Consider the following 15585-nt stretch of genomic DNA (forward strand, 5'->3'; position numbering starts at 1 on the left):
GCCCTGCCCATCCTCATCCTGCCCCACCTTGTCCCGCCCCACCCCTCCTCATCCTGCCCCACCTTGTCTCGTCTTGTCCCACCCCTCCTCATTCAGCGCCGCCCCACACTATTTTCTACTAGATTGTCTGTGATCTTTGAATATGTTGCTCTATTTTGTTTTATATTATAATAATTTGTGTCTTCCTAAGAAAAATGTTCCAAAGAAATTCCCTTTCATTGTTAGATTGGATGTTAGATTGTTAGATTGTAAGTGTTGTACACTTTAGTGCATCGGTCATATTTGGTACTGTGAGATTTAAATGACTACACTGTGTGATTAAATGGATAGGGAAAATAAATAAATAAATAAATAAATAAATAAATACATACTTTTTTGGGTTTGTGCTCTGAAACAATTCAATCCAATGTCTGCTTCTTGTTCTGCTTTCAATATCAAGTCAATAAAGAAACAAAGGTGTCACCATTCACATTCTGCTTTCCGATTGTGAATAAAAAACAAAACAATCAACGCTGCATACACAAGCCTGAAATCACTTTTTGGTTTCTGTATCTGATAAAAAAAAACTAAAACAAAAAGAACAACTTTTCTTATTTTTTCATTTTTCTTGCCATGCACTAAACTGGGACCCGAATCATTTCTTTGGCATATTGTCAATATGGACTCAATACCAACTCAATTGGTTTCTATTTGCTTCAACAAACAAGGTCAAGAAATCAAATATTAATGAATCCAGATATAAAAAAACAGCAAAAAAATTCTGAATCCAATTTCCAGTCAACGCGGGAATTATGTTTTAATAAAGGATATTAAAATATGTATTAATGTAACCAGGAGGACATGTGGAAATGGTGGCTCAGAGGTTAGGACAATGTGCTTCTACTCAGCAGATTGTGAGTTCAAATCCCATCACCAGTAAGTTGCTGCGGAGGGGCCCCTAAGCAAGGCCCTTAACCTTCGATTGCTCAGTTGTATAAATGCGATAAATGTAAAGGAACATCGAACAAAATACCATAAATGTACAAAAGATACAGCATTTATTATATGATAGCACCTGGGAGTCTATTCTTTAGGGTGAAATTATTATCCAATCTCATGCTCTCTAAAAAAACCTGCTGATGTTCTTCAGGGTTTCTCGTCATAAACGCTCCTTAAATTGAATGCCTTTTAAACTTTGTAAAAAAAATTATACAGGTGCTATGGACAAAAGTGTGTGGACACCTAAAGATTTGAACATCCCATTCCACCGTGAGTCTCCATTTGCAGCTATAATAAGTTCCACTCTTCTGGGAAGATGTTCCACTAGATTTTGTGGAGAGTTTGTGGATTTTGTGTTGTTTATATTTATCTCAATAGGGTTTATCTCAATAGTTTTTGTGCACTAGGGCATTGTCATGCTGGAACAGGTTTTGGGTCTTCAAGTTGAAGTGAAGGGAAGATTTTATGCTCCAGGATCCAGAGACGTCCTACACAACTGTGCCTTCAACTTTGTGGGGAAGAAGCACATACGGCTGGGAAAGTCAGGTGTCCCAATACTTTTGACTATACAGTATGTATGGTAGATAGATAGATAGATAGATAGATAGATAGATAGATAGATAGATAGATAGATAGATAGATAGATAGATAGATAATAAAGTGTAAAAATAAAACACGAGGTTAAATTTTTTATCAGTGAAAAACAGTTGGATAATAAACACTTCAGGATACACAATAGAGCTGGAGAGAAAATAGCATAGGAGAGGAGAGGAGGGGAGAGGAGAGGAGAGGAGAGGAGAGGAGAGGAGGATGGAACCTGAGAAGCAAAACGAAGAAGAAAACAGGAGGACAGGACGACCGACCTGGTTGTAGTTGTGGACGGCTCCTCCAGGATGCTGCAGCTGAGGTGATGCTGAAAGCTGGGCGTCGTTCAGAGCTGAAGTCTGGCTGCTGTGATATCCGGAGGAGTTCGAGCCGAGCTGCAGCGAGCTGTGAGAGAGCAGACTCGGTCCTGTGTGTTAAAACCAAAAAGAGAGAGAGAGAGAGAGAGAGAGAGAGAGAGAGAGAGAGAGAGAGAGAGGGAAGAGAGATAGGAGGAGAGATGGAGGAAGAGAGAAAGAGAGAGAGAGAGAGAGAGAGAGAGAGAGAGAGAGAGATATTTAGAAAGGCAGCAATGGAAGCCACAGCCAGGCAAAACCAGCATGCATAATTTATCAGAAGAGGAGGAGGAGGAAAGTAGTGAAGTAGTGTATGTGTGTGTGTGTGTGTGTGTGTGTGTGTGTGTGTTGTGAGAGAAGGATGGCAGAAAGAGCCCTGAAGCCGAGAATAAAAAAGGAGGGGGGGGGGGGGGTAAAGTCTAAAAAAAACCTCGAAAAAACCCATCTGAGGTTCTATGAAGAGCTAGAACTTTGGTGAGTCAAGAGCCGTGTGAGAGAGAGTGAGAGCTGTTCCTCATGTTTAGCTTTCATCATCAAACAACACGGTTTTTACATCTTAAAGATTGTAATCCCCTCTGAAGGAAATGGCAGGATGGTGTGATGCTAATCTGTGGCTCTTATTAGCCAAACATATAAAACTGAGAGATGCAGCAGACTTGTGGGTAATTCCTTTCCTTCTCCATTCATGTGGAATAGATGGCAGGATAGTTTCATTTTCTCTATCTATCTATCTATCTATCTATCTATCTATCTATCTATCTATCTATCTATCTGTCTGTCTGTCTGTCTGTCTGTCTGTCTGTCTGTCTGTCTGTCTGTCTGTCTGTCTGTCTGTCTGTCTGTTTGTTTGTTTGTTGATTTGAATTCAGATTTATTAATCCAGTGATTGTGAGTTATAACCCTTTGAGAAGAACTTTATGGTTTATAAATACTATATTTATCCTGCACATCAGGATGAATGTCTATGCGAACATCTGCTCAGCTTTCAGAATGTATTATCGATGTTATTTTGTTGAAGAAACCCTGAAACTCATACTGCAGAGAAACATTTCTTCTGATGTTCACAAGATCCTGGATTCGACTCTTTGCTCCTCGGTGCACGTGTAGTCTGTCGATGCAACAAGGCAGGCACAACACGTGCGAGGAGCGACGTCCATCCACGATATCTCCCGACGTCCCAACACACACACTGATGCATGGTTATTAAATCTAATGAAATGCTTTTGTGCACAAAGCCAGCGGTGGAACATCTCCTGCTATGGAGCTTAAAAGCGACTAAACACCTTTAGGATGAATGAATCTCAAACAAATCTCCACAAAATCTAATGGAACATCTTCTTCTTTTTCACTTCTGAGAGAAAACAGTAACTCACAATAAAAGTATTTATGGAATCTATATAAATCTGGTCATCGTTTCTGATCCAGGATGTTGCGACCTTTTCCACATGACGCACTCCGAGCGCTCTTCAGCGCTTCGATCCCGGAATTAGGAGCGTAATGCGGTTTTGTTGAAGAGGCCAGAACGCGCTGCGAGATGCGACTACTGAAATGAGACTGTACGCTTTTACCGGACCCTTTGGGCTCTGCTGTAATCGTCGCGCCTGCGTTTTTCAGACCATCGGCTCTCAAAAGGCAGGGGGGAAAAAAGAGTGGCAATTTTCTAAATATAATTTAATTACTCCCTCTTGACTTTTCTGGAGGCAGAAAATGGCGTACACATTTCACGCTCACAGCATTGTGGGTAATAGCACACAACCCCCTACTTACTCTCCCTCTGTTAAAATTGAAAGCCGTAAATGACATGAAAGTACTTTTTTTTTTGGACAATGGAGTCGATATTTCTGAACCACCTCAGTGTTCCGCCATTATACCTCACACTTACACCCATTAACCAGAAGTAGACTTCATATCAATTATCACAGCAGTGCAATTTACTCATTTACCTTCCTCTCGCTTTCTCTCTCTTCCTCTCTTTCTCTCTCTTCCTCTTCCTCTCTCGCCTCCTCTCTTCCTCTCTCTTCTCCTTTTCTTCCTCTCGTCCTCTCTTTCTCTCTTCCTCTCTCTTCTCTCTCTTTCTCTCTCTCTCTCTTCCTCTCTGTTTCTCTCTCTGAGTCTATCTTCCTCTCTTCTCTCTCTTTCTCTCTCTCTTCTCTCTTCCTCTCTCTCTCTCTCTCTTCCTCTCTTCTTCTTTCTTTCTTTCTTTCTTTTCTTTCTTTCTTTCTTTCTTTCTTTCTTTCTTTCTTTCTTTCTTTCTTTCTCTCACTTCCTCTCTCTCCTCTCTATTTCTCTCTCTTTCTCTCTCTTCTCCTCTCTTCTCTCTCTGAGTCTCGCTGTGATGTGAATTCACTATAAGTGGAATAAAGCTGTGGATTATCACCTTATTTCATGGTCACTTCCCAGCGTTGAGAAGATGAAGCTGTTGTTGATGTTTGCAGAGTGAAACTGACTGAATGTGTGTGAACTACGTGCTCGTGTTGCATCTCTACTTATAATGAAGCTGTTGGTGTTGGACTCCTGGTACTGTTTTTGTTCTCATTTGAACGTTTTCTTCTCTGCAAATCCATCTTGTGTCTAGCAAAATTCACCACAATTTATATTCAACTCTGTGTTTAACACTCGGAATTCACACCTGAACTCCTTCAAGCCAATCACAATCCACTATTACCACCTGAACTCCTTCCAGCCAATCACAATCCACTATTTACACCTGAACTCCTTCCAGCCAATCACAATCCACTATTCACACCTGAACTCCTTCCAGCCAATCTCAATCCACTATTCACACCTGCACTCCTTCCAGCCAATCACAATCCACTATTACCACCTGAACTCCTTCCAGCCAATCTCAATCCACTATTCACACCTGCACTCCTTCCAGCCAATCACAATCCACTATTACCACCTGAACTCCTTCCAGCCAATCACAATCCACTATTCACACCTGAACTCCTTCCAGCCAATCACAATCCACTATTCACACCTGAACTCCTTCCAGCCAATCTCAATCCACTATTCACACCTGCACTCCTTCCAGCCAATCACAATCCACTATTACCACCTGAACTCCTTCCAGCCAATCACAATCCACTATTTACACCTGAACTCCTTCCAGCCAATCTCAATCCACTATTCACACCTGCACTCCTTCCAGCCAATCACAATCCACTATTACCACCTGAACTCCTTCCAGCCAATCACAATCCACTATTCACACCTGCACTCCTTCCAGCCAATCACAATCCACTATTCACACCTAAACTTCTTCCAGCTAATCACAATCCACTATTACCACCTGAACTCCTTCCAGCCAATCACAATCCACTATTTACACCTGAACTCCTTCCAGCCAATCACAATCCACTATTTACACCTGAACTCCTTCCAGCCAATCACCAGCCACTATTCACACCTGAACTCCTTCCAGCCAATCTCAATCCACTATTCACACCTGCACTCCTTCCAGCCAATCACAATCCACTATTTACACCTGAACTCCTTTCAGCTAATCACAATCCACTATTCACACCTGAACTCCTTCCAGCCAATCACAATCCACTATTCACACCTGCACTCCTTCCAGCCAATCACAATCCACTATTCACACCTAAACTTCTTTCAGCCAATCACAAGCCACTATTCACACCTGAACTCCTTCCAGCCAATCACAATCCACTATTCACACTTGACCCTGTGGTAAATAATTGAGACTGCAGTTATACTGAAGGTCACTGATCCTTTTGCTCCTGCAGTTGTGTTTTTACAGAACAGTTTATGGATTTGTCGTTCTCGTTAATCATTAACTCTACTGCAGTAACGATTTCAAACTTAAAAGTGACACGAATAAAAACAGAAAAACTCTCCGATGCTTCAATAAATGATTTTTACTCACGTTCGCTCGTGCTGTATTCCTGATGGTCGAGAATCCCAGATTCCTGCAGGGATCTGATGCACGAGTCCACAAGCTCCAGTCCAGTGTTCAGCTCATCCTCGATGTCTTTCTGTCCATCTGTGCATCAAAAGAGAGACGACAGGGTGAGGATTACAAGCTCGCTTGGAAGAATCTCAGAAAAGATTTCGACTGAATCTCCGGCTGAAAACTGAAACGTGGGAACGAATTGTGTTCGTGTGTCTGGGAAACTCGGGCGTCTCGAGGACTTCTGCCAGTTGATAGCAGATAAAACAACATGAGATTTACATGAGATTTACATGAGATTTGTGTGAGCCACACCTGAGCCTGAGCACCGCCCTGATGACATGATCACCTGTGTGTGTGTGTGTGTGTGTGTGTGTGTGTGTGAATTACATGCCTCTGTGCTGTGTCTATTTATAATGAAGCAGTTGGTGTTTACTCCTGGTGCCATATTTTCGTTATTAAATATACAAGCAAAAGTATTCGGACACCTGACTTTTCCGGGTGTATGTGATTCTTTTCCTAAATATTTGCACAAATTTGGAGACACAATTGTGTAGGACGTCTTTGAATGCGGTTGGATGAAATTTTCCCTTCAATTGAACTCACAGACCCAAACCTGTTTTAGCATGACAATGCCCCTGTGCACAAAGCCTGTTCCATGAAGATACATGGGTTAAAGTGGAAGATCTCCAGCTATAAAGCTCTGACCTCGACATCTAAATGTGATCGCTGACTGCACCCCAGGCATCCATGATCATTAGATTTTTCCCTCGTTCTTATTTATAGGAAAACGTCCTGAATTTGAAACCAGTTTAAAAGCCTGAAAGTCGTTTGAACGTTTCAGAAGACTGCTGCTTTTTTCGGCCTTAATGTTCACCTGTCAGACGTTTGAAATGTCACAATATCAATCACACAGCAGCCGGAGCGACGGACAGAACCACGCAGGATACGTAACGTCCCTCTGGTTATAAATCATTCAGTCGTTCGGAAATCGGGTATTTTCACGTGTTTCTGTGACAAACAGATATTTTTTTTACCTTCAGAATCCCAGCGAAGATGTTCATCTGCAGAACTGTAAACAGAAAAACACACAGCAGTTAGAACGCACACAAAGTAATTTGGGTATGGCCTAAAAATGATAAACAGTATTTTCAGGTTCTTTTCCATGAAAACGCACAAGTATTAGAGCCCCGAACGATTCAAAAGCAAAAAAATTACAATCCTTCCTTCATTTAGCTGCGATCAAACGAAAGCGCTTTCCACCTTCTTCCACTTACATGATCCAACTGACCATCGCAATTGGCTCGGCTTGTTTTGATTGACAGAAGAGGTAGAAAATGCCCTGCCCACTCAGACAACATATCTGTTGTTGTTTTTTTTTAATCTTCTAAATACTGCATTTCGCATAACGATCTGTGGGTTTCTTTTATTTTAGGAATCAGGAAATGCAGAAAATTGTTATTAAGTAAAAAACCTTCAAATTCTGATCCTGATTGATGACTCGCTGCGTGTTTCACCAGTTATGCTTTTATCCTCATAAATAAAAAGGAATGAGTGATTTTACTGAACGTAGTTTGAAAAAAATAAAAATAAAAAAAATAGTTTGAAAATAAAAGTCTCCTTGAACAAAAATACTTCAGTAAAGTACAGATACGAATTACAGTTACATCATTACAGCCCACCAGTGAATCATGGCAGAATCCCAACTGTTTGTGGTCATTAATAAAACCGTCACAGACCGAGAGTCAGACTCCTGAGTCCTTCGTGCTCATAACAGGTTCATTTGGGTGAGGGTGCCAATATTTATGAAACCAGTGTTATACTGAGAGCTCCACACTAATGTCTATAAAAGCTCAAAATATATTGGTGGTGATTTCAAACAGTTGCACACACACACACGAACACACACACACACACACACACACACACACACACACACACACACACACACAAGGGCTTATAGTTGCAGTGTGTAACTGAAGGTTAACTTACACCCACAGTCAGAGAATTGGATTTTCAGGGTCACGAATCAGATAAAAAAAAAAAGTCACATCACACCTGGCAACGGTACACCTGTATGAACAAGCTCTGCCCCCTACAGGCCCGGAGGGAGCGACAATAACAGCGATAGGAGCACAAAAAAAACTTTTATTTCCGATAAAATTGATCTTTACTGCCATTTTGAGTGAAATAAAATGAAATATTATAGTTCTGAAATGCCTGAGATGGTGTCTCAAGGTTTAAGTGTTCTCTCTCTCTGTCTCACACACACACACACACACACACACATACAAACACACACCAGCTTGATGAACAGCAGGAAAATTGTGGTCCCTTAACATGTGCTGCATTATAAAAGCCTATTTATCACTTGTGCATGGAGTAAATCTGCAGTGTGTGTGTGTATGTGTGTGTGTGTGTGTGTGTGTGTGTGTGTGTGTGTGTGTGTGTGTCCTACACTGCTTGCGGGAGGGCCCATACCGCACGCCCTTCGATTTCCTCCACACTGTCAGGTAATCACAATCATTTATTCATTCGCTTTATCCTGCGGCTGCGTTTAACATCCGGCCTCGAGGCCAAAACACAGCAACCGAGAGATGAGAGGAAGTGACATTGGGCTGACAGCCGGTATTTACAGCACACCGCTCAAGGACTGAGGGGTCGAGACATAAAAAAAACGACAGACAAATGAGTTTATATTCAGGTCAGTCCTTAGAGTACGGACACCAGCTGAAATATGGATCATCCTTCAAGAAGCTTTAGATATGCAAGAAAAGCTGCGTTCTGTCTTATATTTCATCATATACAATGATCAGGTGTGAATAGTGGATGGTGATTGGCTGAAAGAAAGTTCAGGTGTGAATAGTGGATGGTGATTGGCTGGAAGAAAGTTCAGGTGTGAATAGTGGAGGGTGATTGTGAAAAATCACGTAGTTTGCGTTCCCCAGTTTAATCAAAATAAAAGCGCTGCTTATAAACACCTCTAACCATAGTAACATCCAGTTCCCCCTCGAGCTGCGTCAACAACGCTTTGGAAACACCTCTGCATGACCTCGCTCTGAACCACGTGTGTAATCAGGCCAACGGAAAAGCGTGACATTACCAACGCCGAGGAAACGAGACAACGCGGTGCTACACTCCCTGCATCTCTGCGAGCGTTTCCTTTACTTTCGAAGCTAGTGCTGTCTCCACGACATGTGCTTTTATACTTCCTGGTCAAGTCACCCTTTTCTGATGGACTGATTACACACGTGGTTCGGAGAATAGTCACGCAGAGGCGTTCCCAAAGCATTGTTGATGCAGCGTTTCTTTCCCTCTGGGAACCAGGGGAACATACGTAACCCAGAGACATTCCAGTTCTATCCAGAGTAAGGCAGCGATTGTACACATTTTCTAAAGACCTTTCTGAGCTCCATGGAGCTGTTTTGCATGTGATGGAACTTCTATGGTGAATGCGGGGATTTTCAAAAAAACAAACAGAAGGAGAAAGCGTTCGAATGAGAAATAGAACGAGAAAAACAGTACCAGAACTTAACTCCAACAGCTCTCTCTCTCTCTCTTTCTTTCTCTCTCTTTCATGGCTAACACACATAAATAACTGTAATATTCTGGCACTATTTTATCTGTGTGTGTGAGGCAGAATTGTAGATGTAACGAGTCGTATATAAAATGCGTAATGAAAATGAAGCGTTATTTTGGTCCATTCAGTCAGTTTCACTCTGCAAACATCAATAACAGCTTGATTTCTCAATGCTGGGAGGTGAGCATGGTATAAGGTGATGATCCACCGCTAGCTGTGAGGACCATTATAATGCTCTCCATTTCACCTCATTCTTCACCTCCACATCGTGCACCAACATGAACACTTTCCTATTCAAGGGATTCACATGGCTGTACGTTGCGATACACAGCACCAGTGCGATGATTTGTTGCTACACACATCAGCACGACCTGTCGTACCTTTTCAGTGTTTTATTATTATGTAGGTTGATGATTGAAAACATCTGCATTATCATACAACTTTAAGCCAATCGGAGAATAAAAAGACGAATCAGTCGACTCCGATACGGTTGGAAAAACAACGGCTGCGTCTCGGAGAAAAAAAACTCTTTACAAAATAGATTTTCATGACGCCTTGTTTACACAAGCGGCGTTCTGGGTTTAAATAATGCACGGCCTCGCCGTCTCCGTAAATGAAATCCGAGCCGATGGATGGTTTCTCCTGCGAAACAAATGCACACATAATCAACAGTAAACGACCGAATGGAAACAAAAGGCAGATCGCGAATGAGTTTGTACGAGGACGAGACGCCGGGAAGCGCAACTCTGTCTGCACGATTCTCACAGCGGAGACAATTCTGCTCCGAAAAGATCAGAAGCAGGACGAAAAAGGCATAAAGTGTGTTAAATCGCATTCATGGCTCAATTCAGGGATCAATACAGGTGCAGCCGTATAATCCGCACTCACCGCAAAAGACGGAAGAAAAACAAAGACACAAGAAAAAAGCGGACAATTGCAGTCCTACGTGTTGTGCAGTTTATGAAAAAAAAATGAGCATTAATAAAACCCTGTAGTTCATTTTACACCATTTAACTGCACGATGTGGAGGCGAAGAAGCTCCAGAGGTGAAGTGGAGAGCATTAAAATGGAGTAAGGTCTCACACCTTGCTGTGGATTATCACCTTATACAATGGTCACTTCTCAGCATTGAGGAGATCAAGCTGTTATTGATGTTTGCAGAGAACCTTTTATTTTCATTACGCATTTTATATACGACTTGTTACATCTACAATTCTGCTGCTCCAAATCCACATTTTTCGTTCTGTTCACACCTGAACTCCTTTCAGCCAATCACAATCTACTATTCACACCTGAACTCCTATCAGCCAATCACAATCCACTATTCACACCTGAACTCCTTCCAGCCAATCACAATCCACTATTCACACCTGAACTCCTTCCAGCCAATCACAATCCACTATTCACACCTGAACTCCTATGAGCCAATCACAATCCACTATTCACACCTGAACTCCTACCAGCCAATCACAATCCACTATTCACACCTGAACAGAATGAAAAACAGCAGCAGGAGTTATTTATGGAGCACCATCAGTGAAAAGGACCTGATTTTTGAGTTCTGTGTGTTTTTAAAATGTACAAAATTAATAATGAAATGTACAAAAAATACAACAATATTAAAATAGAATAATTTATATGTAGAATTTATATTAAAATAATATTAATATTATTGGTATTACTTTAATATTTATGATTCAAAAACAAAAATCTACATAATAATTTTTTTAAGTTGTTAAAAAAATGTAAAATTAAAGCTGTAAAAAAAAAAACAGGGAATCTTCATCTTTTTCATCTATTTCCACAAAGCAGCAGATCTTTTTTCATTTCTGAGCAAATGAAAATAGTAAAAGCTCAGCATGGCACTTTCTCCGGCTGTCATAGAGCCTGTGTGTGTGTGTGTGTGTGTGTGTGTGTGTGTGTGTGTGTGTGTGTGTGTGTGTGTGTGTGTGGTTAAAACTGAGATAGATGTAAATCTGGATGACTGACTGCCTCGTGCTGAGAAGGAACATGGAATTATGAGATGGAGAAGGATCAAAACGTGTGTGTGTGTGTGTGTGTGTGTGTGTGTGTGAGAGAGAGAGAGAGAGAGAGAGAGAGAGAGAGAGAGAGAGAGAGAGAGAGAGAGAGAGAGAGAGAGAGAGAGAAAGAGACTAAAAAGAAAGCCCCTGTAGGTTTTTATGTATGCTGCAAAACATAGAAAAGAATGTTACGTTTACTAACATCATTATTGCAAGAAGATAAGAGAGAGAGAGAGAGAGAGAGAGAGAGAGAGAGAGAGAGAGAGAGAGAGATGGAGGGATAGACAGACTGAGAGAAATAGAGGGAGAGAGAAAGAGACCGAGACAGAGAGAGAGACATAGAGGCACATAGAGACAGACAGAGAGAGAGAGAGAGAGAGAGAGAGAGATGGAGGATAGACAGACTGAGAGAAATAGAGGAGAGAAAGAGACCGAGACAGAGAGAGAGACATAGAGGCACATAGAGACAGACAGAGAGAGAGAGAGAGAGAGAGAGAGAGAGAGAGAGAAATGTTTACATGCCGTTTGTTGCTGATCTTCCGGGACTTGCTCTTTTTGCACAATATTCTATCCAAATCCTTTGGTCACTGTTCTGTTTATTTTGATTGCTGCTATTGTAGAACTGCACAATTCTGTTTACATTTCTCTGTTTACATTTTTCTGCTACTGTGCACCTTATTCTGTCACGACAGGTTTTACTGGCGGAGCTATTGTTGTTTTTATTTTTATATTTTTGTGTATTGTGTATTGTCCTGCACTGTCTTGTGTTGTCTTTTTGCACTGTTTGCACCAGTTGCACACATGCACTTTATGTGGCGAGGATCTTAGTTCCTGGCTCTGTGTTCTTCTGTTCTGTGACTGTTGTTTTATGTTGTTGTATGTAGCACCTGGGTTCAGGGGGAACGTTGTTTCATTTCACTGTGTACTGCATCAGCTATATATGGTTGAAATGACAATAAAAGCTTCTTGACTTGACTTGACTTGAGAGAGAGAGGGGGCTGGGGAGTCTGTGAATCTCCACATGATCAGAACAGCACATGTGTCACTCTACAAGAAACTGTGATGTGACATGGCATCCTGCATCTGTAGCTCACACACACACACACACACACACACACACACACACACACACACACACACACACACAACAGTTGGGGGTAGTGCTGCTACATACAGCATGATGTGTTAATGAGTCCCTGGGGTGAGACAGAGTCTAATCCTGGGCTGTTACTACAATTAGGCAGACTAAGTGTGTGTGTGTGTGTGTGTGTGTGTGTGTGTGTGTGTGTGTGTGTGTGTGTTTTATAAAATACTTCATAGAATATCTTTAGAATTCTCTTTATAATTATTCACCTGATTTTCTTGTTTACATCAACAACTCGTCTTGTTGTTTTAAGTCCATTAACTTGGTGTGTGACGAAAAATTGTTTAAAATAAATAAAATTGCAGCAACTCAGAAAAACATCACACAAACAACTAACTGTTGATTCTACTTCAAACTTAACATTTTATAAATAAATGCTGCTGGAGAAATGGTGCCTGTATGTATTTATTTATTTATTAGTTAGTTTTTTAGATTGCTTATTTATTTATTCATAATTTTTTTAAATAGTAAGTTAGTTTGCTTACAAATGTATGTATTTATTTATGTCTTTATTTATATATTTGTTTGTTTGGTAGTTTATTTATTTATTTGGCCGCTGAGGATATACTCAATTTTAAATATAATTGGGTTTTTAATAATTTATAATATATTTTTTCTTATTTCTTTTTTTTCTAGTTTATTTTATTTTATAATTATTAATTTATAATTATTTATAATAATTATAATTATAAATATAAATAATCATTTAAGTTTTTTTAAAGAAGCATAAATAGGAAAGAGCATTGTAGTAAATAATTTGGGTAAAATTATTTGAAAGGCTTTGATAATATTACTGATATAAAAATAGAAATATAAAAATTAAGTTGTTACAAAAAACAAAAACACCTCGACCGCATCGTACGCGAACCTGTAGCGAGTTCCCAAAGTGAGTTATGAGCTCCAAGGCTCATCTCTACCAGCTCAGGCCTTCCATAAATCTCTAAAAGCATGAAGACAAACCCACACGATGATTGTGGAACATAAACGAGCTGCGCTGCCAGACAATCGTCTCCGAGTCAACAGATGCTGCGACAGACGTTCGCGTCCGTCTCCGTCTTCCGACCAAATGTTCAATTAAACACATTTATTCGGACGACAAGTCGGTGTTTATTCTCAAAAAATGTTTTCCTCTGCTGCTTGCTCAAGTCCCAGACATGTACATGAAATGGCAAAAGTACTGGGGCACCTTTTCCTACCATTTCTGTCAAATTTTCCCTTTAAAGGCAAAAGCACAAGAATTTATCAATAATTCTAATTTTTGGCTATTAACATTTTGGTGATGAAGATGATGATGAGGATGAAGTTCACAGTAGATTCTACTACCAGATTCTGGGATTTGAAGCAGATAGCGAAGGAAATCAATGCACCCTTTCCATCATTTAGAGATTCTATAGTCAAAGAACTGATGGAGAGATTTACAAACGTATTCATGGTTAAACAGAACAAAAGAAAAACCTTCAGGTTTTACAATAAAATCATTAATACAATTGAGCGGAAACAAATTAGAAAATTATGAACAAGAAAACACAGAATATTTATCTGTCAATACACACTTTATAATCAGCTCGAAAGATCTGACATAAGGCTGTGTTATAATACATTTATAAGCTGTTATAACACAACATTATAGCAACAAAGATGTATATTGTTTGGAAATATGATTAATATCCAGTTAATCCCAGAGCAGTTCAGTGGGATTGAGGTGCAGTGACTGGGCAGGTCGTTCCATGAAAGCTATTACTCCAGACGTCTCTCTAAATAACACTCACAGAACTCGGACACAAAAACTACAAAAGACTCCACACTTTTTACAGGCTCTGTATATAAATGATCCGTTTAATCAGCAGGTCGAAATGGAAGCCACAGCGTTTTCCTCCAGCATTAAAGGAAATATAGCCCTTTTTTTCAGGACTGAGCATCATATTGTGTTCGCTCTCTTTATTCACCAAAGCTGTTCATTGTCTTCGTAATTCCAGCCCGTCATTCAGCACGGAGAATTCAGCTTTTGTTCGCTTTCACAAGCAAAAAAAAAATAAATGCTACTTCAAGAATACAAGCCCCCTCCACCCTCTCTCTCTCTCTCTCTCTCTCTCTCTCTCTCTCTCTTTCTTTCTTTCTCCAGTCATGAGTGTTTTTTTGTCTGTGACCAAACAGAACGTATTAAACTGGAAATCACACATTTCAAAAATCCAGAAACTAAAAATTTCTACAGCTAATTTAATCATGTGGCACTGACGTAGCTCCTCTTCAGCCCTATTCCTCAGGATAATGATTTCCGCACTTCCACACTCCGCATTTCCGTCATATAGTTATGTAAAGTATCAAAGAACGAGTATAAATGCTAAAACAGTTTGCGTCTCAGTAATACAGGAATGTTTGTTAAGGCTAACAATAAAATGCTTCATTGCTAAACTATTATGTTTGCTAGCATGAGTGTGATAGCCAATTCTAGTTAAAGCTGATTAATGCTGATGCTAGGAATAGAAAAAACATTGTCATTAGAGATTTATAGGCATGCGTTCATATTCACACCGTATGTCGTGCTATGCCACATGTCATGTTTTGTCACTATGTCACATTATGTCACGCTGTCATATTATGTCACATTATGTCACAATTTCACAATGTGTCTCATTATGTCATGCTATGTCATGTTATGTCTGGCTATGTCGCATTATGTCACGTAATGGCATGTCTCTTGATGCTATTTAACATTATGTCATGTTATGTCACGCTCTGTCAGGTTATATCAGGTTATGCCACGTTATGTCACTTAATAAGTCACTTCTGACTGCTGTTTGGACATTTCCCACTTACCCTCATATGGCATGCTATGAGACATCATTAGCTACAAATTCAGTCATTAAATACACACACACACACACACACACACACAGACACACACACACACACACACACACACACACACACACACACACACACACACACACATTGTATACTCACACATTCAAACAGATAAGAGACTTCACATTTCATGGTTCCACCAGGAC

General features: G+C 40.3%; 1 protein-coding gene across 4 annotated transcripts in view; it reads right to left on the reverse strand.

The window, feature by feature from the left end:
- The window catches only part of ctnnd2a (catenin (cadherin-associated protein), delta 2a), a 219696-nt gene that overhangs the window by 122439 nt on the left and 81672 nt on the right, over window positions 1–15585 (reverse strand). For all 4 annotated transcript variants that reach the window (XM_046833632.1, XM_046833631.1, XM_046833630.1 and 1 more), the window contains 3 exons: window positions 6867–6901; window positions 5806–5922; window positions 1842–1990 (listed from right to left, as the gene is read on the reverse strand). In XM_046833632.1, the coding sequence (XP_046689588.1) occupies window positions 1842–1990; window positions 5806–5922; window positions 6867–6901 (301 nt within the window). The remainder of the gene's footprint in view (window positions 1–1841; window positions 1991–5805; window positions 5923–6866; window positions 6902–15585) is intronic.

Source organism: Silurus meridionalis, chromosome 21 (assembly GCF_014805685.1).
Source record: "Silurus meridionalis isolate SWU-2019-XX chromosome 21, ASM1480568v1, whole genome shotgun sequence".
Classification (NCBI taxonomy): Eukaryota; Metazoa; Chordata; class Actinopteri; order Siluriformes; family Siluridae; genus Silurus; species Silurus meridionalis.